Source organism: Chrysemys picta, chromosome 25 (assembly GCF_011386835.1).
Source record: "Chrysemys picta bellii isolate R12L10 chromosome 25, ASM1138683v2, whole genome shotgun sequence".
Classification (NCBI taxonomy): Eukaryota; Metazoa; Chordata; order Testudines; family Emydidae; genus Chrysemys; species Chrysemys picta.
This window is the reverse complement of record NC_088815.1, coordinates 12,114,979-12,142,723: the sequence shown is the minus strand read 5'-3', so window position 1 is coordinate 12,142,723 and position 27,745 is coordinate 12,114,979. Positions and strand designations below refer to the sequence as shown.

The 27,745-nt window shown below is 46.5% G+C and overlaps 1 protein-coding gene across 6 annotated transcripts in view; it reads left to right on the top strand.

Moving 5' to 3' along the window:
• SBNO2 (strawberry notch homolog 2) overlaps positions 1-27,745 on the top strand; it is a 113,130-nt gene that overhangs the window by 47,301 nt on the left and 38,084 nt on the right. The window contains exon 1 of one of the 6 annotated variants that reach the window (XM_065578412.1): positions 19,722-19,942. The exons of 4 other annotated variants lie outside the window; for them this stretch is intronic. In XM_065578412.1, the coding sequence (XP_065434484.1) occupies positions 19,898-19,942 (45 nt within the window). In that variant the 5' untranslated portion in view covers positions 19,722-19,897. Of the gene's footprint in view, positions 1-19,721; positions 19,943-27,745 lie in introns of those variants that run through there. One more of the 6 variants, XM_065578411.1, reaches the window with a different exon arrangement.

Below are 27,745 nucleotides of genomic sequence, written 5' to 3'. Positions count from 1 at the left end.
CACCGGTTGCCTGGAGCAGTTCAGTTTGTTGGCATTGACCTAAAAAGCTCTACCTAGTTTGTATCTTTACTGCCTAGGTGACTTACCTCTCTCTGCTTTGCTGCAGTGCTTGCGATCATCAGAGGTGCACAAGCTGGAATGTCCACAGTACAAAAGCAAGGGAGCTGGTGGTTGGATGTTGCATGAAATAGGGTTACCATATCTAATAAATAAAAAAAGAGGACCCTCCACGGGCCCTGGCCCCGCCCATTTTCCCCACCCCTAGCCCCGCCCCAACTCCGCCTCTTCCCCGCCCTAACTCCGCCCCTCCCCCCTCCCACTCCCAGCCACGGGGAAAGGGCTGCCCCAGCGCTACCGGCTTCACGGTTTGCCGGGCAGCCCCCAGACCCTGCGCCCCCGGCCGGCGCTTCCCCAGCGCAGCTGGAGCCCGGGAGGGGAAGCGCCCAGCCGGGGGCGCAGGGTCTGGAGGCTGTCCGGCAAACCGTGAAGCCGGTAGCACTCGGGCTTTGGGCAGCCCCTATGCCTCCGGACCCTGCGTCCCCAGCCGGGCACTCCCCTCCCGGGCTCCGGCGGCGCAGGGTCCGGAGGCTTGGGGGCTGCCCGAAGCCGGTAGCGCTCGGGCAGCCCGGCTCTTAAACAGAGCTGAAGAGGAGCAGAGCCTCCAGCCGCGGCGGTTCTGCTCCTCCCCGATTCTTCGGCTCTGTTTAAGAGCCGGGCTGCCCGAGCGCTACCAGCTTCGGGCAGCCCCCGTGCCTCCGGACCCCGCGCCGCCGGAGCCCAGGAGGGGAAGTGCCCAGCCGGCGGCTGGGGTCCGGAGGCAAGGGGGCTGACTGAAGCCCATAGCGCTCTTAAACAGAGCCGAAGAGTCAGGGGAGGAGCAGAGCCGCCATTTTCCCGGACATGTTTGGCTTTTTGGCAATTCCCCCCGGACGGGGGTTTGACTGCCGAAAAGCCGGACATGTCCGGGGAAAAAGAGGACGTATGGTAACCCTAGCATGAAGGCCCCGTGGCTTTGAAATTTGCCAATTTCTTTGATCTCTAACGCCCCAGATTTGTTGTTTTTCTAGACATGTTGTAAAGCTAAACTTTTTTTCTTCGTCAGGCGATGTCTTGTTCTGGGATTAGGGTTCAAATGTGGGATTTTCAGGTGAGATGGGGGTGTATGTTGATGGTATGGGGGCAGTCTGTGATTTTTCTTGCAGTCAATTTTGTGATATTATGCATTTTAATTATTATCAAGAGACCCAGAGTATTTTGGTGGGTGCTTTTTAAATTAGCTTACATTTACCTACATTGTGTTCTGTGCTATGCCTCTCAGAACTCTTATTTACTTCTCTAATTGATCTTGGCGAAGTCCCCTCTTGGAGTTGTCTTTGTAATTCATTCCCTTTCATTTTGGGTTTTGTGATGGTGTTTTTAAACCCTCATATTGCTGCATGCTTGTCAAGGGTATTTGTCTCGAGACTGTTACAGGGTTGATTCTAATTTTTGAATTTTTATAAGCTATTTATCATCTGTCCCTGAACACACACACCTGTTTTCCTTTGAATCCAGCCAATCCTCTTGCTCAAGTAATGCTCTGTATAAGAGCAGGAAGTCAAGGGGTACTCATACATAAGATGACCTACTCGTTAATAAATGAGCCTATTTATCAGTCCTCCTTTCTCTTCTCTCCGATGGCTCTCACATGCTGCTCTGTAACTCTGTATGCAAACATTACTGCATGGGACTTTCTGAAGATTCCAATAGATGGCATAAGTCAGTGTTGTCACCCTTTGTATATAGAAGGTTGTATTGGGAGCAATGTTGAACAAGACCTTTTGTTCCAGGGCTTGGCTTTTTGGTATAAAAACCCTTTGACCAATTATGAGTGCCTAAGAAAGCAGTGTTGTTTGGCTAGAATCGAACAGCGCAGGCTGACAGTATGCAATGCACCTTAATGCTGACTGATACTCCTGGTCTGGGCTCCTGGAAGTTTCTGCCAATGTGCCTCAATCTTTGGCTCTCTCCAGAGCAGACAGCCCGTTAGTGCTGTCTTGGGCCATTGGGAAGGGATAGCTCAGTGGTTTGAGCATTGGCCTGCTTAAACTCAGGGTTGTAAATTCAATCCTTGAGGGGGCCATTTAAGGATCTGGGGCAAAAATCTGTCTGGGGATTGGTCCTGCTTTGAGCAGGGGGTTGGACTAGATGACCTCCTGAGGTCCCTTCCAACCCCGACATTCTATGATTCTATGATAAGCCAGGGAGTTTCAAGGCTGTATTACTGTACAAATCAGTGTCCAGAAATGCCGAAATGTTGCCTCTTTTGGAGACACTGCACATGCTTTGCTCCCAGCACTCTGGGCTGTATTACTGCATAAGAAATTCTCAATAGTAATCTGAGTTTGTCTCCGTAAACGTTTGTAGACAGATCCCGTCCGCCCCTGGAGAGCCAGTGGGTTTGATTCAGCCCTTGCTTTAACCACCCCAGGGTTATTCAGAGCAGGACCTGGAAGAGCTTCGCCGACTTCTCCCTTTGCAAACCTATTAAAGGAGGGGTTTGTATAATATTAACGCCATTTAACCTTGCACTGTATTCCTACCTCTTCCTGGGCAGCCGTGAAAAGGGCTGACTTTCTTGGGACTGGGGGCAGTTCACCTCTTGTGGAAGCTGCCCACTTGAGCGCTAACATGGAAAACAATAAGACCTAGGGGTTTGCTCAGTTATTAGTCGCAACCTCTTCCCAAGAGAAACTGCTATCAGGGGATTGTTCCATGGGAACAGTGTGGGTCTCTGTGAGCAGTAGCCCATTGATTGCCTGCAGGCATTGGGATTAACACTGGTAGGTCATAACTCTTCCACACATTACTATAGTCATGTTTTCCCACTTTGCTGATTTCACACTGTCCCGAATGCCAAACTGTTAAATTTTAATAGTTTGTTCTCTCTGCCCGAAAACATGAAACTTGCACTTCAGACGGGAGGAGGGGAGGAATATTCTGCCTGTGACTGATACATCTTTCCAAGTGACTACATAGGAAAGTACCTGGCTTTACCACATTCAGGTACCATGGTGATGGGCGTGGTGTTAAAATCTTGTTAGACCTTTCCCTGTAATAACCATGCCAGCAGATTAGTGACACTGAAGGGAGAACATGAGGAGCTCACTGCAGGCTTCTGTAAGTGAGTCTTTTGTTTTAAAATATACATTGGTTTGTCTGGGGGGGGGGGTGGACAGTGTGGGTATGTGAGAGAAATTGTGTTCTCTTCATACATCTAGACAGGAGAGCCAAGTATGCCCCTGGATCCTAGATAACTTGACTCCTCAATACGTTCCCAAATACGACTTTGCTGCATAAAATCTACAGGGGACTTGGCAAAAAGAGACATAAATGTGTCTTCCCTTTGGCTGATTTGAAGTGAAGCTCCGTGGGCCTGCGCATACACTGCCTAGATCTAGTTTGATAGTAAATTGGTGAGCTGCACCCTCAGGAATGTAATGAGAGCCATTCTGGGTAGATACAGGATTCTGACCTGACCTGGCCGCGGGCTGTGTTAAACCTCTAGGTGGTTTGTCTCTCTAAAGGGTTTCCCAGGAATGCACATGTTGTCAGAAATGGATTTGCAAGGTTTAAAGAGTAAATGACTAATGACACTGTAGAGGTATTCGTGCAGTAAATGCTCTCTCCATGCCGCTCTTGGAGATCAGCTAAGATGCTCAAGTTTGCAGCCCGCAGATTTGTCCATCTTGGGTTGTGGGGAGGAAGGTTATTCTTTCAACCTTGGCACTTGCCTCTACCCTTGTTCTGGTAGGTCCCAGGTCTGACCCTCAGGGCAAGTTGCAGAATCTATTTTGCCCGAAGGAGTAGGGATGGCCACATTTTTTTTTCTTCTGGGATTTTTTTAATTACATCATGGATGTTGTTGGCTAATAGTGATTTTCATATATGTCCCAGCAATCTTTATGGCTGCCTTCTGTGCACTGAGAAAGATCATTTCACTTGCATGCTCGGAATAATCCTGTGTGAACTTGAAACTTAAATCCATTTCCTCACCAAAATGTTGTTGTGATCCTTTGACTGGCTGCAGGGTGACTCATCCTTGTTGCTCTGCTGGCATTCTGTACGCAAACAAATGTGCTTAAATAAGGTTAAGAAAATAGTTACATGAGGCCATTTTAGGGGTCTGATAACACCACTGGGGCTTGGGAAAGCTGGCGCTGAGGGGCATAGCGGAGTTTGTGGCTATTCAGCCCCATGAGGCCAGGGCGGATGGGGTAAAATGGGGGGTAGTTATATCATTATCTAGTGATGGGAGGGTGGTGTTGGGTTCCAGAGAGAGAGCTGGCCAGTCCTCTTCCTCTGGGGAATTATGCTGTGAGGCAAGGTTTCCATTGTGGGTGGGGGAGAGAATGGATCCTTGAGGCTCGCAAGTTTCCCTGGGGATTGGGCAATTACGTGCCAGTCTTACAACTTCATGTTTGATTATGAGGGAGTGAACATAGTAACAGGGTGCCGTTCTTTGGTGCATTTTCTCTGAGGATCTCAAAGAGCTATACAATGAATTTAGCCCAGGGGAGTTTTTTTGTCTGCATGATACAGATTGGGAAACAAGCTCCCCACAGAAGGGAAGGGACTAATCCAAGGTCACACTGAGTCAGTGGCAATGATGGGAGTAGAGCTTGCCCAGCCCCTGTGCCGTAGCCTAACCGATAGGTCTCAAAATGTAATTGTAAATGGGGAATCGTCGTAGAGCAGCTGCGTTCCTAGCGGGGTCTCTCAGGGGTCAGTTCTTGGCCCTGTGCTATGTAACATTTTTATCAGTGACCTGGACGAGAACATAAAAATCATTACTGATAAAGTTTGCAGATGACACGAATTGGGGGAGTGGTGAATAATGACCGGTCATGGATACAGGGAGATCCAGATCACTTTTGGTAAGCTGGGCACAAGCAGACCATATGCATTTCAATTCGGCCAAATGTAAAGCTATCCATCAGTGCTCCGTTCCCACCCGGCCCCTTCCCCCAAACTCCCACCCCTGTCCTGCCTCTTCTCATCCCCGCTCCACCCCAGGCCCTGCCCCATCCCCACTCCTCCCTCCCAGAGCCTCCTACACGCCGTGAAACAGCTGATTGCAGTGGGCGGTAGGCGCTGGGAGGGATGGGGAGGAGCTGATCGGCGGGGGCGGCTTGGTGGGAGGGAGGGAGCTGGCTGCCAGTAGGTGCTAAGCACCCACTAATATTTTTCCGTGGGTGCTCCAGGGCTGGAGCACCCATGGAGTCGGCACCTATGCAGCTGTCCATCTAGGAACAAAGAATGTGGACCACACATACAGGGTGGGGTATTCTATCCTGGGAAGCAGCGACTCCGAAAAAGATTTGGGGGCTGTGGTGGATAATGAGCTGACCATGAGCTCGCAGTCTCACACTGTGGCTAAAAAGGCTAATATGATCCTTGGATGTATAATCGGGGAATATAAAGTAGCTGTAGGGAGGTCACTATCTTTGTATTGCGCACTGGTGTGACCACTGCTGTAATACTGTGTCCAGGTCTGGTGGTGGTAATAACTGAGGAAGAATGTTGAAAACTTGGAGAGTGTTGAGAAGAGAGCCACAGGAATGATGAAAGGATTGGAGAACAGGCCTTTATTGTGAAGATTCAGAGCTCAATCTATTTAGCTTAACAAAGAGAAGGTTAAGGGGTGACTTGATCACAATCTATAAATATCTGCATGGGGAGCAGAAATTTCATAAGAGGGCTCTTCAGTCTCGCAGGCAAAGGTCAAACACGACCCAATGGCTAGAAGCTGAAGCTAGAGAAAATTCAGACTGGAAATAAGGTGCAAATTTTTAACCATGAGGGTAGTTAACCATTGGAACAACTTACCAAAGGCTGTGACGAATTCTCCATTACTGGAAATATTTAAATCATGATTGGATGTTTTTCTAAAAGATCTGATCTGGTTCAAACAGAAATTAATTCAGGGAAGTTCTATGGCCTGTGCTCTGCAGGAGCTCAGATGACCACAATGGTCCCTTTTTACTTGAAACTCTGTGAATCACAAGACCATATTTCCTTGCTGCCTGGGGACATGCTTTCCAGTATGCAACCTCTTCTGTCCTCATTAAAGCCACCTCCATTTCAGGAGAAGTGGACGCAAGGACTAGCTTTTTCACCTCAAAACACTCTCTCAGCCTCTTTAGCTTCATTGCTCACCCCTCCAGTCAAACGTGAACACCGGATGTTGCCGCTCATGCTGCTACCTCATTTCCCAAATGCCATGAACTTGTGTTTGCCATTGAGATTAATGGTTGCTGAACCCAGGTCATCTTGTGCATGTCAGGGCTATTGGCCAGCCTCTTGCTAACTCTGTTTGCCAATATTTTCCCTTTTACTGTGGTGGAATAATTTAAATCTTGAATCTTGCATGTGGTGGAAACTTCATTTGTAAGAAACAACTTCATGTGAGGTTTGGAAGGCTTTAACTGTCGGTTGACAGAGCCTCGCTGCTGGAACACATTCCACCACGCAGTAACGTCCAACGCGGGGAGAAGGCTGCTTTTGGTTTGAATTACGTTGGTTAGAAAAGCTGAACTTGATATAGGCAGGTGTGTGTGTGTATGTGTGTGGGGGGGGGTTATAATGATCTGTGTTTGCATCGAGGTTAGAATTTGCAGAACTTAGACTTGTTTAAATGTGCCCTGAAATGAAAACAAGTCGTTGCGCCAACTAGACCAAACAAACTGTAAATGGCCTAGTTCGTGCAGACGAGCAGCCACGTTATGCTTGTCCTGTGTGTGCTCCGATGGACGCCCAGCTTATGATTTCTTCCCCATGCTGCTGATTGATGTGGCTTGTGTGACTCAGTGATTTCACTGAGGTCTTTATCCTTCATTCCACTGTGCCCATGAAAAGTTGCCCCCTCACCACCTCCAATGTCTTTTGCTGACTCTTCAAAGTGTCATTCCATGGACCATCAGGAAGGGTTAGGTGGACTATAGCTCAAGAACCACGGCCCTGAAAACTGCGCCCTGACCAAGTCCTGACCCTTGTGACCATGCAGAACTCTTTTGAAATCACTGGGGCTCTGGGTTCCACCTGCATGGAGCTTGGTACAAGAATCAAGCCTTTGGTTTGTCCAGCATTTCCTCCTCTTTGCAGTTTACCTCCTTTCCTTGTCCCCTTGAAGGAAACTTGAGGCATGTCTACACTTGCCATTTAAAAGCGGAAGAAGTCCCTTTTCTGCGCAAAAACCCCTTAGAACCGATCCTGGGTAAGATGGCAGGACTTGTAATGCTGGTAAGCCTGTATTGGCGTGCATTGTACAGTAGAACCTCAGGAATGGAGGTTGTTTGTAACTCTGAAATGTTTGTAACTCTGAACAAAACATTATGGTTGTTCTTTCAAAAGTTTACAACTGAACATTTAATATAGCTTTAAAACTTTACTGTGCAGAAGAAAAGTGTGGCTTTTAACCATCTTAATTTAAATGAATCAAGCACAGAAACAGGTTCCTTACCTTGTCAAATCTTGTTTAAAAATTTCCCTTTATTTTTTCATAGTTTACGTTTAACACAGTACTGTACTGTATTTGCCTTTTCTTTTTTTTCCCCTTCCTGTGTCTGTTTCTGCCTGATTGAATACTTCCAATTCCAAATGAGGTGTGTGGTTGACCGGTCAGTTCATAACTTTGGTGTTTGTAATTCTGAGGTTCTACTGTACTGAAAGATTGTGCTTCCATCAGTAGTTTTACTGCAGAGTCATATTTATTATAATAGTGCTGTCCTGTGTATCTGTTGTAATGGCAGCTCATTCCCATTATAAACTGCTTATTTGGGGAGGTTGTAACTTATGCCTGGATTTATAACACTTGTATCAAAACATTTAATTCAGAATAAAATGTATTATACAGCACTACATGTGTGCCCAAAACTGGTCTGCTCTTCTCCTTGGCCTATACTTAGCTTTTTTTAAAACCAAACCAAAAAATCTTTAGGCTAAAAGTTGGCATACACAGCATCGTATGTGAAGCAGATTTTCATTGAGCTAAACTTTGGATTTGGGTTCCTTTGTCTACAGTATATGCATAGCTTGATTATCACTTCAAAAGTTTTTTTTCTCTTACTTAATTGGCCTCTCAGAGTTGGTAAGACAACTCCCACCTGTTCATGCTCTCTGTATGTGTGTATATATATCTCCTTAATATATGTTCCATTCTATATGCATCCGAAGAAGTGGGCTGTAGTCCACGAAAGCTTATGCTCTAATAAATTTGTTAGTCTCTAAGGTGCCACAAGTACTCCTGTTCTTTTTGCGGATACAGACTAACACGGCTGCTACTCTGAAACCTGAGTATATGCATAGACACCCCTTCATGGCCTAGGGAGTGAGAGGGGGGTTGAAGGTGGATTGGGGAAATGCAGCCCACGGTGGAGTAGCTGAAAATGTGTTGGCTGTAGCTTGTGATAAGATTGGTTCTTTAGGATATGACCTCGCCCCTCCACCCCCAGGAGAGAACAATACTCCATCATAGCAGGAAAATAATTGTTAAACAATAATGCAATTCAACTGTAGCCCACATCTGTAATGTCGGGATATGGTCTCTGAAGAACTTGAGTCAAAGTGAAAGCGAACCAAGGCATTTTTAAGTGGTTAATCTTTGATAGCTTCTGGGTGTGTATAAGAGACATTTCAATTGATTTAAATTCCTGAGATAAATAAGAGAGAGACACTTTCATGGTCAAAATGGCATCCAGGATAAAAAGACCTTGGAGAATCATTGGTTTAAAGCACAATGCTGAATGTGGATTTAAACGCACACACAGCTGTATTCCCCCGTTCACTGAGTCTCATGCAATACCTTCACAAAAATCAAAGGTTTGGAATCCCTGTGTTTAATTCTATCATCAATCTTTGGGAAGACAACAGCCATAAAGCCACTGAAACAAGGCACCATCCAGACAGTCCATTCAAGATTAGGGTTCCCAGGGCACAGAACTCGAAGGTTAGGCAATGCTCTAGATAAATCGTACAGTTATAGATTGCACATGGTAGAGATGTCACATGGAAGGTTTGGGGTTCTCTTGGAGATGGGAGCCCTCACAGGGCACACCTGCTTCAAGAGATAAGTGCTTCTGCCCTAGAATTTGAAATCTGAGGGCATTCGGCACCAAAAAATTTAAAAATTCTGTGCCAAAAAAAATTATGCGCACAATATTTTAAAATTCTGCAAATTTTATTTGTCAAATAAATGTGGAGGCTCCCGCATGGCATTGGGGAGCATAGGCCACTGGCTGCACAGAGGTGGGAGATCACTGTGTAGCTCCCCTGCAGAAGATCCAAGTGTGGAGGGGCTTAGTGTGGGGGGGATCCAGGTGTGGGTTGAGAGGGTTCTGTGTGGGGGCAATCTGTATGCGGGTAGCTCAGTGGGGGGTAGGGAGTCTGGGTGTGGGGGGGATAGAGTTTGGCAGGGGGGTCTGGGTGTGGGGTGCTCAGTGGGGAGTCCAGATGCTGGTGGAGTGGGTCTCAGTGGGGTGGGGATCCAGGTGCAGCTAGTTGGGGCTTGCTAGGGTGGGGATCCGGGTGCAGATGGCTCGTCGGGGTGGTCCAGGTGCAGGGGGAGTGGGGCTCGGCAGGGAGGGTTCTGAGTGGGGGGTCTGAAGCTTAGCGGAAGGATCTGGGTATAAGGGAGTCTGGATGCATGGTGGTTGGGGGATGGGGGAGCAGCTCCCTGCACAGTGATCCCTGCAGCTGAAGAGTGATGGCGCAGGTAGCGGGGCTTCCCTTTGCTTCCCCATCAGAAAGTCATTTTTCTACAGGGAAGCAAATAAATCTGTAGGGGACATAAATTCTGCATACGCGCAGTGGCGTGGAATTCCCCCAGGAGTAAATGATTTAACTAGAATTACCAAGCGAGACATGGACTCAGCAGCTCTTTGGAAAGTTGTTTCCACAAGACATCTGTGTGTACAATGTGCAGTCCTGCTGACTGGAGGGTGTGACAGTTGCTGTTGGGACCAAAATGCAGTTTGTCCTGTAATCACTGCAATAAACAAGTACTAAGAACAGGCCGATTCTGTGCTATTTTGCCTGCTCTTAATGCTTCTCGCTGTGATGTTCACAACAGCCTCCGTTACAACCTACAGCTCATCCCAGAGCAGTTCTTCATTAATGTTAATTTCAAAGGAGACCAATGCCTCCCACCCCTTGCTCCCTATGAGCATGCACTAGCAAAGCCTGCAATGGAAGGAACAGGACAGCTGCTCAGATGGGAGATTGGGCACGAGACACCAGAATTAGAGACCACAGATCCTTAAATTCCACTGATCAGCAGAGGCTGGAGAAGGACCGAGCATCGTCCTAGAACATATTCACAGGAAGCTTGTAAATTCTGACAGAGAAAGTAAAGATCTCCCAAAACACAATGAATTATGTGGTCAACCCCCCTCCTCCCCCCAAGAAATTGTGGATGAGTGTGCTTGATCTAGGGATGGACTGCCTGTGAAATCCAACACCCACAACTAATTTGGTATGGGGTTGGGGGGAAGAACCAAACCCAAAAAATACAAGTACAAAGCCATATACTTAACCTGTACTTACCCTGTAAGATCAGCCTAAACCAAACAAATGGGTCATTTCCCCTTCTCGCCTCCTGCTGAAAATGCTGTTTTAAGACTGTGACAAGTCTCTCTCATCCCCCCTTGTCCTGTTTTCTTCCCCTGGGTTTGGGGAGGGCAACAGTGGATATGGACTATAAACTGTGCACCCATGTTTTCAATTTAATTTCAAGAGGCTGTAAAGTTCCTGATTTCTAATATCACAAAGTGTTTGAAGTTAGGTCTTCAGTGGTTTTTAGAGCTGCATATGTGAGCATGAAGGATCACTGACAAAAGTCTAGGAAAAGCTCTTTCTGCGGGAGGTGGGATTAATGCTGGATACTGAGAACTGGCTGTTAATTCATAGCAATGATGCTGCTTTGTCCACCACAAGTTGATTCAGAGGATCTAAATATCATTAGGAAGCTATCAAAATGTTAGCTAGTGTGAAACTGAACTGCAGGGTGGATGTCAATATTCTTTGGGAAGTACAGCATAAATCCATGATCATATTTGCGTACAATAGATGGTGCATATTCATATTTGCTGTATGTCCAGCAGGAAATGCTACATAACTGCTATTACTGAATTGTGCTGTCGTTGGAGAATAGAGGACTATCAGCAGTTGATTGGCTGGGTTATGGAAGGAGGAGTTGGGGAAAGAATGAGCTAGTGTTTTATGAAGAGTAATTTGTAATAACGTTGTAAAGATGTAATTACAGCCTTTGCCTGATCTGATTCTTCTACAGTTTGTGGTGTGTGTGGGACTCTTGACCACATGTTAATCATAAACAAGCCCTTTCTCTTTCCACCCCTTGCAGTTTCCTGTTGAAATCTCCATTTTGGTACAAAAGAAAAAGGTTAACCACTATCTCAAAAATATTAATTAAAGTGCATCTCTGCGTGTGCCAGGGCTGGGGCGATTTCAAAGAAATCAATGTAAGCGTTATTAAATTATATGGAAGACTTGCCTCTGGCTGAAATAAAGAGCTTCCTGGAATAAGAAACCACCTGGAATTTCCTATTGCTGTCCTGGAGTTATAGGTCCACAGGGGATACAGACATTAAAATCAATTTGAAGACACTTAACTGGGTCTGCTGCCTACAAGGCACTTCGCCTACATGTTGCTTTACCTGCCAATGGCTGTACTGTTGCATTTAGACCAGTTTTTGCATGGTTTAATCACAGTTAGAAAACACTTTAATTGCAGATAGCTCAAATTTACTTAGGCCCTGGTTTGGTGATAAGAACAACTTCAATTGTTGTAACACCTCATGTTACCTGGTCACAGTGAATAGGAGGGAATTGTCCGTGTTTTCACAGAACAGCCAGGTCTCCTGCTTGTGCATCCATACCTGTCATGCCGCCTAATCTTATTTCTATCAGTGCATTCTGGGAAAATATGGGCAACTATCCCTTGGTGCCTCAGCATAGTCGTAGAGTGCCCAGAAGATACCTGGGATGATAGACTTTGGGATGCTCTACCAGACAGAAGGTTGTAACAAAGCAGGATCATTTAAGTTACCCAGGCATTGTTAAGGGGTCACAATCTCAGAGATAAATAAACCTGGCACCCTGGAAACAAGAAGACAACTATATGCCAGTTTAGGCTGCTAGAAAGGGTAACACAAGGTTTGGCTGCCATGGCTACTAATTATGTAGTATGTGATGAGCCATATTTGAAGCCAGCCATGTCAGTATTTGGTTACAAGCGTGAATAAACACTACAGGATAGACACTAAGTGCCCTTTCAGAGTTTCAGGGCAAACTGCACCTGTATTCCCCCTCTGTGGTCCACCAAGGGCATCCATGTTCGGCTCCCAGCTGTCATATCTCTTGGCTGGAGACCCTGGTCAGAAGGGAGTGAAACATGGGATTTTAAGGTTGCACAACTCCCTGCCATTCGTTGTGATATCCCCAGGAAGCCAGACTGCCCAACAGGCCAGCGCCTGAACCTGGCTTTCTCTCCGAGCACTATGACCAGTGTATAAGTTACCACATGGACCTTCTAAGCAAGCACATTTATTCTCAAGGGAAGCATTAGAGAGAAGACATTAAATCCATGAAAGAACCTACGTGCATGCTAAAAAGTTTACCAGAGGTCACCTTCAACTCCAGTCTAGGGCTCTGGTAGGTTTTAGTCCTTCAAAACCTATAACTGTGTTTTCCCCATGGTTAGAAATTCATTTGTCTTAGATCCAGCACCAGAATCCAAAGGCTGGGCAGATCAGACATTTGTTCATATAGCTTGTGCCTTTGATTTTGGCCTTCTGTAACAGGTAATCGGCAAACAAAGACCTCAGGGTGTAGCTTCAAATTTTGCATAACTGGGGTTGGGTAATTTGCATTTACCTCTCCCTAGGGATTTCCCCTGGAAATCCACTTAATGCTTATTGGACTTTGGGGATATATTTGTCTGGCCCATTTTTAATAGTCTTTTGAACTCCCAGATCTTGTATCTGTCACCTCTCCCCCCCCCCCCCCCCCCCGAAGAGAGGTGACATACAATCCTAGCCCATGGTAATACATTAACTTAATACAATAAGGTATTTCTAGAATATTGCAGGAAATGTCCCTATTTGTCACAGGCTCAGTTCAGCTAAGCATGTAAGCAGGTGCTTAAATCCATCCTTGTTCAATGCTTTGCTGAATCCAACGAAAGAGGTTCAGGACATGAAGGGCCTAATCCTGCATCTGTTGAAATCAAAATTTGCCTTTGACTTCAGTGGAAGTGGATCAGGCCCAGTAAGAGTTTTGGAGATGTGTTTTTACCTAAAAAGTAACTAATGCACCAAATTGTCCTCCTTCAGCCAGCTGCAGCTGGGCATGTGCCCAGAAAGGAGCTACCGGTACTCAGAGGAAAAGAATATTGGATCAAACTTCAGCTAATTGTGTAGATGCTCATAGCTGAGCCTCCTTCATTCCAAACTGTTGTTATTGTTTTGGAGTTTTTAAATCTGTTTAGTTAAACTGTGGTTTAAGCACAGCATCCCACAGAAGGTGAGGCAGAGACGCCACAAATAGAAGGGATCGAAAATCAGGAAGTTTTCCAGTAAAATCCTTTCATGGAGCCCTCACAGAAATTCTCAGTAAACTCATTTTTTCATAGAATCATAGAACATCAGGGTTGGAAGGGACCTCAAGAGGTCATCTAGTCCAACCCCCTGCTCAAAGCAGGACCAATCCCCAACTAAATCATCCCAGCCAGGGCTTTGTCAAGCCGGGCCTTAAAAACCTCCAAGGAAGGAGACTCCACCACCTCCCTAGGTAACGCATTCCAGTGCTTCACCACCCTCCTAGTGAAATAGTGTTTCCTAATATCCAACTGCAACTTGAGACCATTGCTCCTTGTTCTGTCATCTGCCACCACTGAGAACAGCCGAGCTCCATCCTCTTTGGAACCCCCCTTCAGGTAGTTGAAGGCTGCTATCAAATCCCCCCTCATTCTTCTCTTCTGGAGACTAAACAATCCCAGTTCCCTCAGCCTCTCCTTTTAAGTTTCTCCCCCTCCCCTGCCCTTTGATACAGCTCACAAAATCGGGAAAACCTAGTGTGAAACAGTTAGTGCTTTTATGATGCCAGTAATATAATTTAATAGGGAGATTGGGAAATATTTTTAAATAGCTGCTTTAATTCGAAGCAGAATTGGCCTGAGTCAGTCTGTTCATCTGAGTCTCCCTGCCTCCAGTTATGCTTTCTTGACCACAGCTACAAATTTGTAGCATGCCAAACAAACTTCTTTCCTGTTCCATTGGGCTAGATGGGATATTCTGAGTTGTAGGTGGCTATCCAGGAGAGAAGTCTCTCAGATAGCCTTAAATCCTCCAAATTGAACCCAAACCATATGTACACTGGTGGTCCCCACTCACAGCCGATACATCAATAAAACGCTCACAAGTAGCAGCATTTCAGTCCTTTTTCTTCAGACTGGGTTAACTGTTCCCCAAATCAAAAGAAGCCATGCCTCAGTACAGGGCTGGCTGTTATGCAACGTTTTTGTTTTCGTTGTAAATTGTTTCCCAATTTGTTGTTGTTTTTAATATATATATTTTAAAAGTAAGACGAGTGGTTGGGTCTTGCGGAAATCTTTGCCGAACTCCTTGTCACAGTTTTGGGGTAACTCCAAATGTATTTCTCCTCTATGGTCCCTCAAGGGCAGCCATTTAAAGGTTCCCGGCGCCCACCTCTCTCGGGCAAATACCCGTGTCTTACTCTCTCCCGCTGTACAGCTCCCTGGATTACAGTGCGATATCCCCAGCAAGGCCGGTGCCTGCACTTTGCTTTCCCTCTGAAGGCTATGACCTGGGTATTGCCCACAATTGTAAGTTACCACACAGCTCTTTCTGAGCAAGCACATTCATTCTTAAGGTAAAAGCATGACAGAAGAATGTATAGACACAATAAAAGTTCCTACACGCATGCTAAAAGCTTACCAGAGGTCATCCATCAGTCAAGTCCTCCCAATCCTTCCACAAGGGTTGGGGGGCTCACCCTCAGACAGAAAGTCCATGCTGGTTGCTGAATCAGAAAGAAGGCCCTGAGTCATTTTAAAATCGGGCTATTTATCCCGAAGTCCTTTCTTTGCCTGTTGGTCTCTGGAGAATAGAGTTTGAACTAGTATATGCAAGCCTCCCCTGGAGGTGGTACCTCTCTGTGGGGGTTACAAGCTGGCTTGATTTGCCTTAATCGCCACCCACTATTTTTAGTTCCTGGAGGAGCACTGGTAGCCCTCCCCCTGGAGTAGAACACAGTCATACATAAATCATTCATTTGAAACAATGAACCTCAAAGATACTTAAACTTAATTCTGTAAGTTCTCCCAAAGATATGCAGGAAATGGCCATATCTGTCACACACACCTCTCTTCCTCTCCCCCTCCTTTAGCTTTCAGAATTAGACCAGGGGATTGTGCATGCATTTTTACTATTCAAGGCAGCAGTGACTTTTTGACGTTCAAGACTGCCAAAAATTAAAGCAATTTCTCGCACCAAGCTTGGGTAAAGTGAGTGATGTTAGTGAAACAGGAAAAGTTAGGGCTGGTATGTACAGTCCATGCTATCCCATCATTCAGACCACTGGAAAAACAACGCTGTGAAGAAAAACAGAGCTACTTGAACTTTCAGCCATCTTTCCCCCCTTAACTAGTATTTGATCATTTTTCAAGGCAAATAAGGACCTGCTTTCTTCCGGTCACCGGTCACTTAATATATGATGCTGCCTCTGTTGTGGGGATTATGGGCCAGATTTGCAAAGGTATTTAGGCATCTAAGGATGCAGTTAAGGCCCCTAACTTGTTTAGGCGATTTTGAAAATCCAGCTAGGTGCTTATCTGCATCTTTAGGCACCTAAATAGTTTTGAAAATCTGGCCCTCTCTCTTGTCTGTGCAGGAGACAGACTAGCTACCTCATCTTCCCATTTACAGTTTCTCAGCTGTTGTTTGATTTTTGTCATATTAAACTTGTTTACTAAAAATCCGGCGGATCACAGCAAATGGCAGCAAATTCTGTACATCCCACTGGTGTTCTGGGCTGTAGCCCATTGGTCAACAGACTGATGAGGGTAATGTTGATGATGGAATGGAAATAGATCAAATACACCTCTATCCCCAATATAACGCAACCCGATATAATACGAATTTGGATATAATGCAGTAAAGCAGCGCTCCAGGGGGGACGGGGCTGTGCACTCCGGTGGATCAAAGCAAGTTCGATATAATGCGGTTTCACCTATAACGCAGTAAGATTTTTTTGGCTCCCAAGGACAGCGTTATATTGGGATAGAGGTGTAAACGAAAGTGTTTTAATGATGGAGGAACAATATTTCATTGAGCTGAAAGTGTGTGCAATTAACATGGTTTTACATTCTGTTTTTCATTGGAAGTTAGGGAGTGAAGTGAATATTGGTAGCAACACTAGGATACCACATTTCCTCAGAACAGTTCATCAGCATGTGTCTTCATTAGTCAGTGATGTGCAAGTGGATGAGTTGTTGCATATCTTCACCTTTAGGATAGGTAAAAGGCCCAGGTTTTTATTCCCCAATGGGTTACGTCATCCCTGGGAGATTATATTATTGAAATATTATTCAATCAAATTAGCAATCTTGATAACTGGTGAAAAATATTTGTAAATAGTTTCACTTCATCTTGATGCTAAACTTTTGTGGCTTTCATTTTGTCTCATTTGTCCACTGAGAGTTAAAAAACAGGAAATAGCCCACCTTATTTTCAAGAGTTGTGTAAGTAGCAAGACCTTGGTGGTCTGTAGTTTCACATATTAGACAGGAGGTAGTGGTTTAATCTAGTGCACATAGCAATTCAGTTACCGGCAGCAAGTCTCAGTGATTAAGACTTGCTTTTAAATTTATTTGATCTCTCTCTATTCCAGCATATAGTCACTAAAGCACCTTTTCCGAGCTCTAGGACCTCTACTAGGTGATTAAAAAATACAGTTGACTGACATAAGCAGCAGGGGCATACTTAACTGCCTTTTTCTACCCAAACCCGGCTGCGTACAAAAACCAAATTCTTCAGTTTCCCCTCAACCCACAGAACCTGTCTCCCCCTCAACCCACTCTATTCCTATCCAGTTCCCACTCTTTTTGTTTGTTTGTGAAAGAGTGAAATCCATGCAAATTCATCCTCCTTTATGCTGAGAAACCTTACAAAGGACTTGAGATGGCATCTTTCTTCCTCATCACAAAAGTGGCTGCTGCTTAAGCAACCCCTCCTCTTCTTTTCCTTGTCACCTGCTCTTCTGTATGAGACTACAGCCAGAGATCTGGTGCCACAGAGCACCAAAGGAAAGACCTTTTCCTTTCCTACCTAGTTAATGGGGAAGAGTATTCCAGGACAGGCATTTTGTACAATAGGGCTCGAATCTCTATTCTAGATTCAATTCTAATACACCTGCCAGCGTGACACTTAAGCACCATATACGTGTCACAATTATATACCCAAACAACAAACCTAGCTCTCCTTCCTATTTTAAGGTGCCTTCTCAAGTGGAGGTCCTATAAGTGATTTTCCAGGTTTGGAATGTTGCACATGTCTGTTATTGGGCATACTCCTGAAGAAATGTATCTTGACCTGAAACTCAGGCCTGGTCCCCACTAACCCCCCACTTCGGACTAAGGTACGCAAATTCAGCTACGTTAATAACGTAGCTGAATTCGAAGTACCTTAGTCCGAACTTACCGCGGGTCCAGACGCGGCGCGGAGGCTCCCCCGTCGATGCCGCGTACTCCTCTCGCCGAGCTGGAGTACTGGCGTCGACAGCGAGCACTTCCGGTATCGATCTGGGATCGATTTATCACATCTAAACCGGACGCGATAAACCGATCCCAGAACATCGATTGCCTGCCGCCGGACCCGCCGGTAAGTGTAGACGTACCCTCAGGTTTCACAAGATTGTGTCTCATTGGGATCTCCAGTGGCAGGATGTTCTGTAGCCGAGGATCCTCCACAGAAAAGAATCTGTTCCATATAGCATGTGTCCTCCTGATTCTCAAAATCATTAGAGGATAGAGGAGACCAGTCTATTGTATGCATCTCAGGTCTCAGACACACTTCCCCTCTTCCACAGGTCCCCTGGATAGTTTGCCTTTTCTGCCAATCTCTTGACCCAGGATCCCCTCATTCCAAACACAGACGCTCACTCTCTGGCTGTTTGCTTTCGTGAGAAGTGCCATTTCAGTAAGTTGGCCTTTTCCAGAAGTTTCTTGCATGTGGCTAAAAGCCCATTTACTCCTGATGTTTCCCGCTGAGCCAGGAAACTTTTGTCAGGTGTTTCTCTTCCACCTTTGCCAAACAGTCTCCGAACCTCCAAATCCAGCGCAGGAAAACCATAAGTGCGATTTCAGTCTGATGCGGTTTTGAAAAGTGTCCTGCTGGTGAGGGGAAGGATGAGGGGATTTCCATCCAGAATACCAATCATTGGTTTCAGTGCTCATCAGGCCGAGAGACATGCTATATAACAGCTTGTCAGCCAGGTAACTAGAACTCCCTTACCGGCACAGCTGGTTAAGAGTATTTAGTAGAGAGCTGCATATCTAATGAACGCACTATCGCTGCTGGATCTGTGCCTCTGGCTTTTCACCCACATGGAATTCGGTTCCCACACAGTGAGCCAGAACAATAAAGCGGATGTGGGCAAGGTGAAGTTAATCAGGTGTGGATCTCAATTTGGAGGAAATGAAGTGTTTCACTCCCACTTTGCAAGGCACTAGAAGGAGCTGTAATACTGTCCCTTGCTCCAGACTTTGATCTGTCAGAGTGCTGTTATTAATCTCTCTGGGGAGAAGCGCACAGATGCATCCCGTTCTGTTCCCCAAAACCGAACAGATACGTTCAAACGACAGGTTCCTCGTACCATAAAACTTTGCAAGTAACATTTTACTTCTCCTTTTGGCATCTACCTTTTTTTTAGGGCAGTCTCTTGTTAAAGTTGTTGTAGTGAAATCCTGTTTAGATGCCTCCTTCTAGTCCCCTTTCCTTCTCTACTTTCTCCACCCCGCAGCAGAAACAGGTCATCCCTAGTAGTAATATCTTTACTTAACCAGCAAAGCTGCAGAAAGCTCAAAATGAAGTATTTGAAAAGGGAAGGGGGTATGTGTGTAAAATCATAACCATTCAGAGCACACCATTAACTAAGGAATCCCTCCCTTATTTTTGTTGAGGGACAGGCGGGCGAGTAAGGAAGGGAATTCAGCTGGCAGGTTCATCTGAACCCCTAAATCTCTGAGAAAAGGGAAAACGAACAAAAAGGCAGATGTTTTTCTTTTGTCCAAGCTAGCATTTTTTTCTCAGACTAGGCTTGAAAGGGGGGGGGGGGGAATGAGCTATGCGCTGGCTTATTGAACAGATAAGTACTCGACATAGACTTTGCTTCTGTCCCAAGTCAAACGGAGCCCATCGAGGAGCTCAGCTTTGTTTACAGTGTATCTGTGGTTGAATTACACCACATACAGTAATTCTCATCGCACTGCCAGTAATTTCACTGACTTACCAAGCAGGCATCATTTCCTGAAAGTCAGCTCCCATACTTAGAGGAAGTAAGAGCACTCTGCTTCATGACTAAACACTGTATGCAAATTTCTACAGGCTTAGGACAGCCGCACTGTATGGACTGGCTTTTTTTCCACCATTTTCACTCCTTACTTTGGCGTGTGACATTTCTTTAAACCTTCATGAGATCTTTCTCTGGCTGCTGCCGCTGCTGCTGTCATGAACGAGGATCTTTCTCCGTTATGTACTGAAAAAGCACGGCTCATTGTTTTGCCCGAGTTCTCTTCTGGCAACGAGTTGAATGCAGTTTTAAAATGTCCCAAATGCAATTTTGGCTAAAGTTTTCGTCTCTCTACAAGGTAACATTTACCTCTTTTCACTTGATAGTTTGCATTGTGTTTGCAGGATAGGCATCTTTTAGCTGCTATTGTGAATGTGTGCGCCTGTTTATACATAGATAGTAGAATTTCAGAGCCACGGTTCTTGATGTAAGGGGGTAAGAAAAGGATTACTATTTTTAAGATGCACTCTGTATTATGCTAAAATATTCAAAACACATGGATCACTCCTAACCGGTCAGAATTCTGGAACTAACTGAGAAACTTTGAGGAAGGGAAGCAGTATGGAAGATTAATCTATTTTTTTTTAACCCTAAAGGCTTTCAAGAGTTTTATTCCGAATTCAGAACATTTATACAGAAGGGCAGAGAAGCACTTGCCAATCAAACCAGGACTGCGAGTTTATAGCATTATGGTTGGAAGGACTTTGATTTTCATGGCTAGAAAACTTCCTCTTAACTGCACAGGCAAGTTGTAGCTCAGTAAGTGAGAAGGAGAAATTAAAAAGTAATCTGAAATCCAGTGTGCGTACTTTGTTCTTTAGAAACAGAATTCTAGCTGACTGGCTTTTTAGCTTTTGTGTTGTGCTGTTTTTTTTATTATTATTATTTTAAAAGACCAAATGGAACCGGTGTTGTGCTGTCTTAGTATAGAGGAACTGACTACTGTTGTGCAAAAGAAGTATGTTTCCTCTGTTTATGGGGAGGGATTGCCAATAAATAAACCTTTCATACCAATGGGTTTGTGGTCATAAAATATTTTAGGTGCACACACTTTCTATAGTTAGATTTCACCTGTTCTTTCATTTATTTTAATGAACATTTGCTTTGAGGAAGTAGAAACCGGAGCTCTAGTGGCGAGGAGAAAGAGGTGTAACTACATTTCTTTTACACTTGTTCCCTCTGATTACTTTCTCAAGAGTGAATCAATTCTTGCTTTCGATAACTTATCCATTTTGGGAAAGTGTCAGAAACTAGCCAGAATGTGGTACATCATTAATACCTTCCACAGCTGAACTGGGAATCTGAAATAATCAGAAGGCAGTCAGGTAACTAGCCTGTTACTAAACCACCTTTGAACTGAGGTGCTCAAAGCACTTTGTGAACATTAATAAAACAATGAATTGTACCTATTTGAGCTTTGTTGTAAATATAGAACATGTTGGAGAGTTTATATGGCCAGCATCTGCCTAGCTATATTTCCCCATTGACTTACTGTTCACCCCTTGTGAAACTCTATTAAATGGTTAACGTGCTATAAAGGGGGGTTGCCCTTTGACTGGCCATTTTATAATGCACTCCTATAAACTCCCACTTCTTATGTAACTTGCAGAACTGTTAGTTCTGTACTTTATTTTCACCAGAAAAGCTTTTGTTTCCATGTCCGTCGTCCTATCATTGCTATAGGAAAAACTGGGGAAAATCTGTGCCAGGAGGCAGTGGATTCAGAAATTAAATTCTGAAACAGACATTCTCTGCGCTTGCCCAGAATGAGCTGATGAGCTTGTAATGCCACAATGTAAAGATAAGGGACACGCAGTCCTGCCTATCTCCCTTATAACGTCCTGCCAAAAAGCCCACTCATAACTGGCTCATCCAGAATTTGCAGTCCAGACTCTGGAAGTGGATTAAACTAATCCAGAAAAGGACACTCTTATTCCAGAATAAAACTGTCCACACGGGGAGTTATTCTGGAATAGCTGTGGTGCTTTTAAATTCACAGCCTATCTTATTCCAGCACAATTTGTCTGCATTAGATAAATCCTAAGAATTCCATCTGTTTCAGTTTCTCTTTCTGTAAAATGGAAAAAAAATCACTAAAAAGTGTCTATCTACTCTGATGAGAGGTGCTACCTTGGATGGGCAAACTTTTTGGCCCGAGGGCCACATTGGGGTTGCAAAACTGGATGGAGGGTCGAGTAAGGAAGGCTGTGCCTCTCCAAACAGCCTGGCCCCTGCCCCCTATCCGCCCCCTCCCACTTCCCACCCCCTGCTCCTTGTCCCCTAACTACCCCCTCCCGGGACCCCCCACCTCTAACTGCCCCCTGGGATCCCACCCCCTATCCAAGCCCCCTGCTCCCAGTCCCCTGACTGCCCTGACCCCATCCACACCCCCGCCCCCCGACAGGCCCCCTGGGACCCCACACCTATCCAACCCCCCTGTCCCCTGACCGCCCCCCCAGAACCTCTGCCCCATTCAACTGCTCCCTGTCCCCTGACTGCCCCCCGGGGCTCCCCACCCCTTATACAACCCCTCAGCCCACTTACCATGCAGAGCAGCATGTCTGGCTGCTGCGCCGGCCGGAGCCAGACACGCTGCCACTCTGCTTGGCAGGAGCGCGCAGCTCTTCCGCCCAGAGTGCTGCCCACACGGCGGCGTGGCTCTGTGATGGAGGGGAGAGAGCAGGGGAGGGGCCAGGGGCTAGCCTCCCTGGCCGGGAGCTCAGGGGCCAGGCAGGACGGTCCCGCAGGCCGGACATGGCCCATGGGCCGTAGTTGGCCCACCTCTGTGCTAACTACTACTAGTCAGCCGGGAGCAGAACAAAATAAGCACCCTTTCAAGTCCTGAAGGATTAAGTGGGTTGATCTCTCCAGAATCCCTTGTCCAGGCCACTGTAGGGTGTTAGGCCATTTCACCAACAAAAGGACTTACGGTGCTCAGCCACTACCCATGTCCAGAGGGGCAAAAGGCAGCACAGCACACAACACTCTTTCCAAATCAGGGATCTTGTGTGTCAGAAGCTTGGAACCTACTCCTCTTTTCAGTCCTTGCTGCACCTCTGTTGCTGTGACTTCCCTACCCTCCACTGTTAACTTAACCATCTGTGTCCTGGTCCCCTCCCACCCCACCGCCCAGTCTTTTTTCCAGCTTTTCCCAGCTGCTTCTCCAGGATTTGACACCTTTCTACTAAAGCGCTCCCTGGAGCCAGCATAGATTAAACTCCCTCTCGTTACCAGGTGATAACGCCCTTTTATGGGGGGTGCTAGATGTATCTCAGAACAGTCACGTAGCAGAAGGGGATGCTTCACGGGATTTAAACTCTGACCCTCCTCTGCTTTTCACAAGCTGTTGGCTGTGGGCAAGTCTACACTGGCACTTCCATCGTTAAAATTTGTAAAGCTCAGGGATGTGAACGACGAAAAGCACCGGTGGACAGTGCTTCATCGGCGGGAGCCGCGCTCCCGGGGATGAAACTACCGCTCCTCGTTGGAGGTGGTTTTATTTTGTCACCGGGAGAGAGCTCGCCTGGCGATAAAGAGCGGCTACAGAGTGCACCTTACAATGGTGTGGCTGCAGCAGCACAGTCGTGCCGTTGTAAGCTGCGTTTAATTAACTAGAGTCCTTTCCTTTGCTAGAACTAGAATAGTTCCCGGAGCTCCGCATGAGACGATGGCATAACCTGCCAAGGCAGGTGGTGGAATTGCTGATACTGAAGGTGCACAAAGCAAGTGTGTGGGTCTATTTTTCATTTAAACAAACTGGCGTATTCCATCTGCCTGAATTACATTGTGAGCCCCAGGGGGCAGAAATCTAGCATGAGCCCAAGAGGTCATTTTCAACACTAATATTTCTGACATTGGAGTTAATTTCCTATTCCCCATCTCAGCCCAAAGTGACCAGCAAAGAGGTGGATGGGTTAGTCACCAGAGACTGGGCAAAGGGGGTTCGCGTCAGGAAGACCCAATGAGCTCACTCGTGTCTGGGTGTTGGTCCTGCTGCAGGGTAAGCGTTCAGCAGATCGCGTGGTGAGCACCCACCTGTCACTCTGCTCCCTCAGGGCTCACCAGCAATGGCTGCGCTATCTGCCTTCATAGCTGCAGCTCTCCTGTGCCCTTGCTGTCCCTTCCTTCTCTTTTTTTTCTGCTCCACTTCTGCCACGTGTGTTTGCGAACGTTTGCTCCTGAGCTGATCCCCTTCCGGAGGGAAAACAAATTAATAAAACTCACCTAGCTGGGATGTCTCCTTGGCCCTGGCTGTCGCTGGCATGTGACCGTGGCGTTGGCTGTCCTGTCCTGCTTGCTCAGGCGAGTTCCCGGTGTGATTCCTATGAGTAGGGCTTTTGCTTTGAAGATTGAGGACATGTCCTAGAATTCCTTGGCATGTATCAGTTTTCTTTATATAAAATAAAGTCCTCTGCTATCACTGCTTGCTTATCCCGTCGCTGTGACTAGGACCGTCATATTCAGGATGGTTATTCACTAGCCAATAAGGGCTGGCCCCAAAGGACACTTTTACTCTTGTAAATTGTACTTTACTGTGTATTCCTTTTCTTCTTGCGATTCATTTTGATCATCTAACATACTAAGCCTCATCATGTGGCATTTAAAACTAGACTGTTAGATTAGCCCTTGGAGAGTGTTGTTTAGGGACAGGGAACAGTCCTGCACTGGCTGGAACTAGGGAAGGGGGCAGACTCTGTCTCCATTGCTAACTTCTCTGCTAAGTTATTCTTGGTCAGTAGGTTGCTACGGGGCAGGAGCCACAGTTCAGAGTCTGAGCAAGAAACAAGCAGTGCTGTGTTCCTGTTCAGTATGGGCCTGATCCAAAGGGAATGAGTGCACCTCTGAAGTGTTTACCCTGTGCTCAGCACTATCTCGGACACAAATAAAAATACTCCCTGCCCCCAGAGCTACAGTGTGAGAGGCTCAGGGAAGAGGGACAGTGCTGGGAAGCCTAGAAGAAGAGGAGTTTTATTATCGTTTAGCTTGGCTCTTGGGAGTGTTGTGGAAGAAGTGAGTTTTCCTGGGGCCCTGGAATGCAGGCAGTAGTGGCTTGGGAGCTGGCACAAGGGGGTTGATGCAGCGTGCAGGGTGCTGCACGAGACCTGTAAATTACACTGATGTTTTTGTTACCTATGTTAACCTAATGTTTATGCTCAAACAGGGGTGGCTCCAGGCACCAGCGCAGCAAGCGCATGCCTGGGGCGGCAAGCCATGGGGGGCAGCCTGCCGGTCGCTCTGAGGGTGGCAGGCAGGCGGCTTTCAGCGGCATGCCTGCGGGAGGTCCGCCGGTCCCGCGGCTTCGGCGGCAATTCGGCAGCGGGGACGCCAATGGCACGGCACTGGCGGACCTCCCACAGGCATGCCACCGAATCCACGTGACGGCACACCGCCGAAAGCTGCCTGCCTGCCGTGCTTGGGGCGGCAAAAAACATAGAGCCATCCCTGTGCTCAAAGCACTGCATGGATATTAACTAATTCTCACACCACCTATGGGAGGTGGGAGATACGGAGCAGGATCCGTATTTTACAGATGAGGAAGTGGAGACAAAGTTGAAGTGACTTGTCCAAGGCTAAACAATGAGTAAGCGGCACAGCCAAGACCTACGGACTTATAGCCCCGTGCTCATGCCTGGAGACCACGTTGCAGTTGTTCCCACGCTGTAGGTTGGGAACCGAGCGGGGTCCTCGGGTTGAATTAAGCACTGAGGTGGATCTATCTGTGAGAGGGGCAATGTAAAAAATATTGGAGAACCACTGTGTAAACAAAATAGTTCTTACATCCAGTGCCCCACAGCTCCTGTCCTTTTTGCCCTTTCTCGTCTGAGGTGAGGTCAGCCCCATGCCAACTCTCCTTCTGAGAACACAAACACAGATGCTTATCATTTAGCTCTGCGGCGTTCAGCAAATCCCTGTCCATCTCCCAGATTCCAAACCAGGGTTGCAATGTTGATCTTGTTCTCACATTGTGTAATGTGAACATGAACTTCGTTGCACCTCCTTGCCTTAGCTGAGGGCTCATCTACACAACAGATTAAGGCGAGGCAAGCCAGGGTATGAATATGTGTGAACACCTCAGTGAAAATCCCGGCGCACAGCTTAGCAAACTGCACTTTGAAGCAATATGCTAAACTGCACTCTGGGACTTTCACTGCGCTAGAGTAGTGTCCACGCAGGATGTTACTGCGAGGCAAACTGCCGTGCTACAGATTCACACCGTGCTGTGTGGCTCAGTGACTTGCAAACAGCCCCTGCGCTATAAAAGATTACCAGGAGCAGGTGTCTGCTTTTCTCCCTTCCAGACACATACCAAGTGATTCACTGAAATGACCCGTCCTGGGTTGGGCTCGTCTGTGTTTGCATTCAGGATCTTTTAAAGAATTACTGAAAATAGCACAGCCGTGTCTCAGGACTGGCCATTTTAGCCATGGTTATCCTACTCCACGTGGACAGAGCAAAGGCAGACGCCACCGCTGTAGCTATGGATTTCTGGACTGGGAAGTTCTAGGAGAAAAATCTCTCCCCTCACTTACTTGTATGTGCTAAGTGCTGTGTAGACATATAGGGAAGCACAACTGCTGCCCATTTAGCTGGTGTTCTGAGAGTAACTTCTGCAAAATCATTGAGCCACCCGAAATTGGTGCAGGTTTCCTTTTTGGGCAGCATCATGTGCACTCATGGCACTGAGAGCTACTTCTTAGAGGTTCTATCCAACCCTCACTTCTTCATTCATTGCATAGGCCCTGATGTGTTAAATACTTGGAACTGCTGGAACTGATTATATAGAGAAGAATTCTCACACACTTGTTTTTGTGCCTCTGAATGGACAGAACAATTGTTGCACTGGGGGGTTTCACTTCCATAAATTCTACATGGCCCATATCTTTGCTTTTTCCAGGGTTGCAGATCTAGTACAGGAGGCTAGATTTTGATGGTGGTCCCAAGCAGCAGGGACCATTACACTCCCGTGGGATTTGTTCTTGGAAGTGAGAGTTGGGAAAGAGGAAAAGCAGTGAGGTGACTTGACACATTTCGGCAGCATGGAAGGTTGAGGTGCTCAGCAGGTGTCATTGCGGGGGATTGGAATTAGGTGGGATATTTGAAGGTGACAGATCTTGAGAGACGGGAGGCTAACTTAAAAATACCTTAATTGTATGAATAACTCTAGCTTCAATACAGCATTAACTGTCCTGCAATTCTTTAGTTAAGCCCCATACTATATTACAGGAAGGGCTTTTTGCTGTTGTGGGAGAGACTGGGAGTAGTCCTTGAACCTGGCCTCATGCTCCTTTAGCTTTGTGTGGTTGGACCGGGGTGTCAGCGCCTTGTATTGTTCAGCTAGCTCCCATTCCGTTAGGAGCAGAGCTGGCGGGCCCAGAATACGTCTGTACGTCAGGGCACAGCTGGAGGCCAATTCCTGTGGTATGGAGTCTCTCTGATGGGACAAGGTGACCCTGCGTCTGGTCTAGGAGGAGGATATCAACGGTGGTACTTACCCAGATACTTTCCTTGTTGTTACCCCGGAGTGTGACTCTTGTTTCTGGAGACTGTTTATTTCCAACGTGACAAACCCAAATGTTGAATTCAGCTTTTGAAAACGCCTGGTGCTGGCTGACCCAAAACGCAGCCACGGAACTGTTAAGAGCTAGAACCCTAAACGGGCGCCTGAGCGTCCCTCGTTGGGGAGGAAGACTGGTAAGAGCTGTCCATGAACAAGAATTGACCCAGTCAGACTGGGAGTACCCGTCTAAAAGTGGAGTGTAATCGCTACTCCCATGCCTGTACCCCATCAATGCTTCAGTAATCCGCAGTTTACTCACCATTCCCACAGCCTCTCTTACTTTGGATACTGGGATCAACATGTCAGCTGCTGGCTATCGCACCTACAGCTCCAGTGCTGCTACAGGGAGCCAGATCAGACATTATCTCGGAAGGGAATGAAAGGAAAAGTCCTGCTGGTTTGAAATACTGCAAAATAGCAATCAGGAGAGAGTTTTCCCTAGCTCTTGGCCAGAAACCCTCAGGAATAACCCAAGGGAATTCAACTGTTCACGATTCTGCGTCAGGGCTAGGACTTTAAAACCCTTTGGCTGCCTTCCTGTTC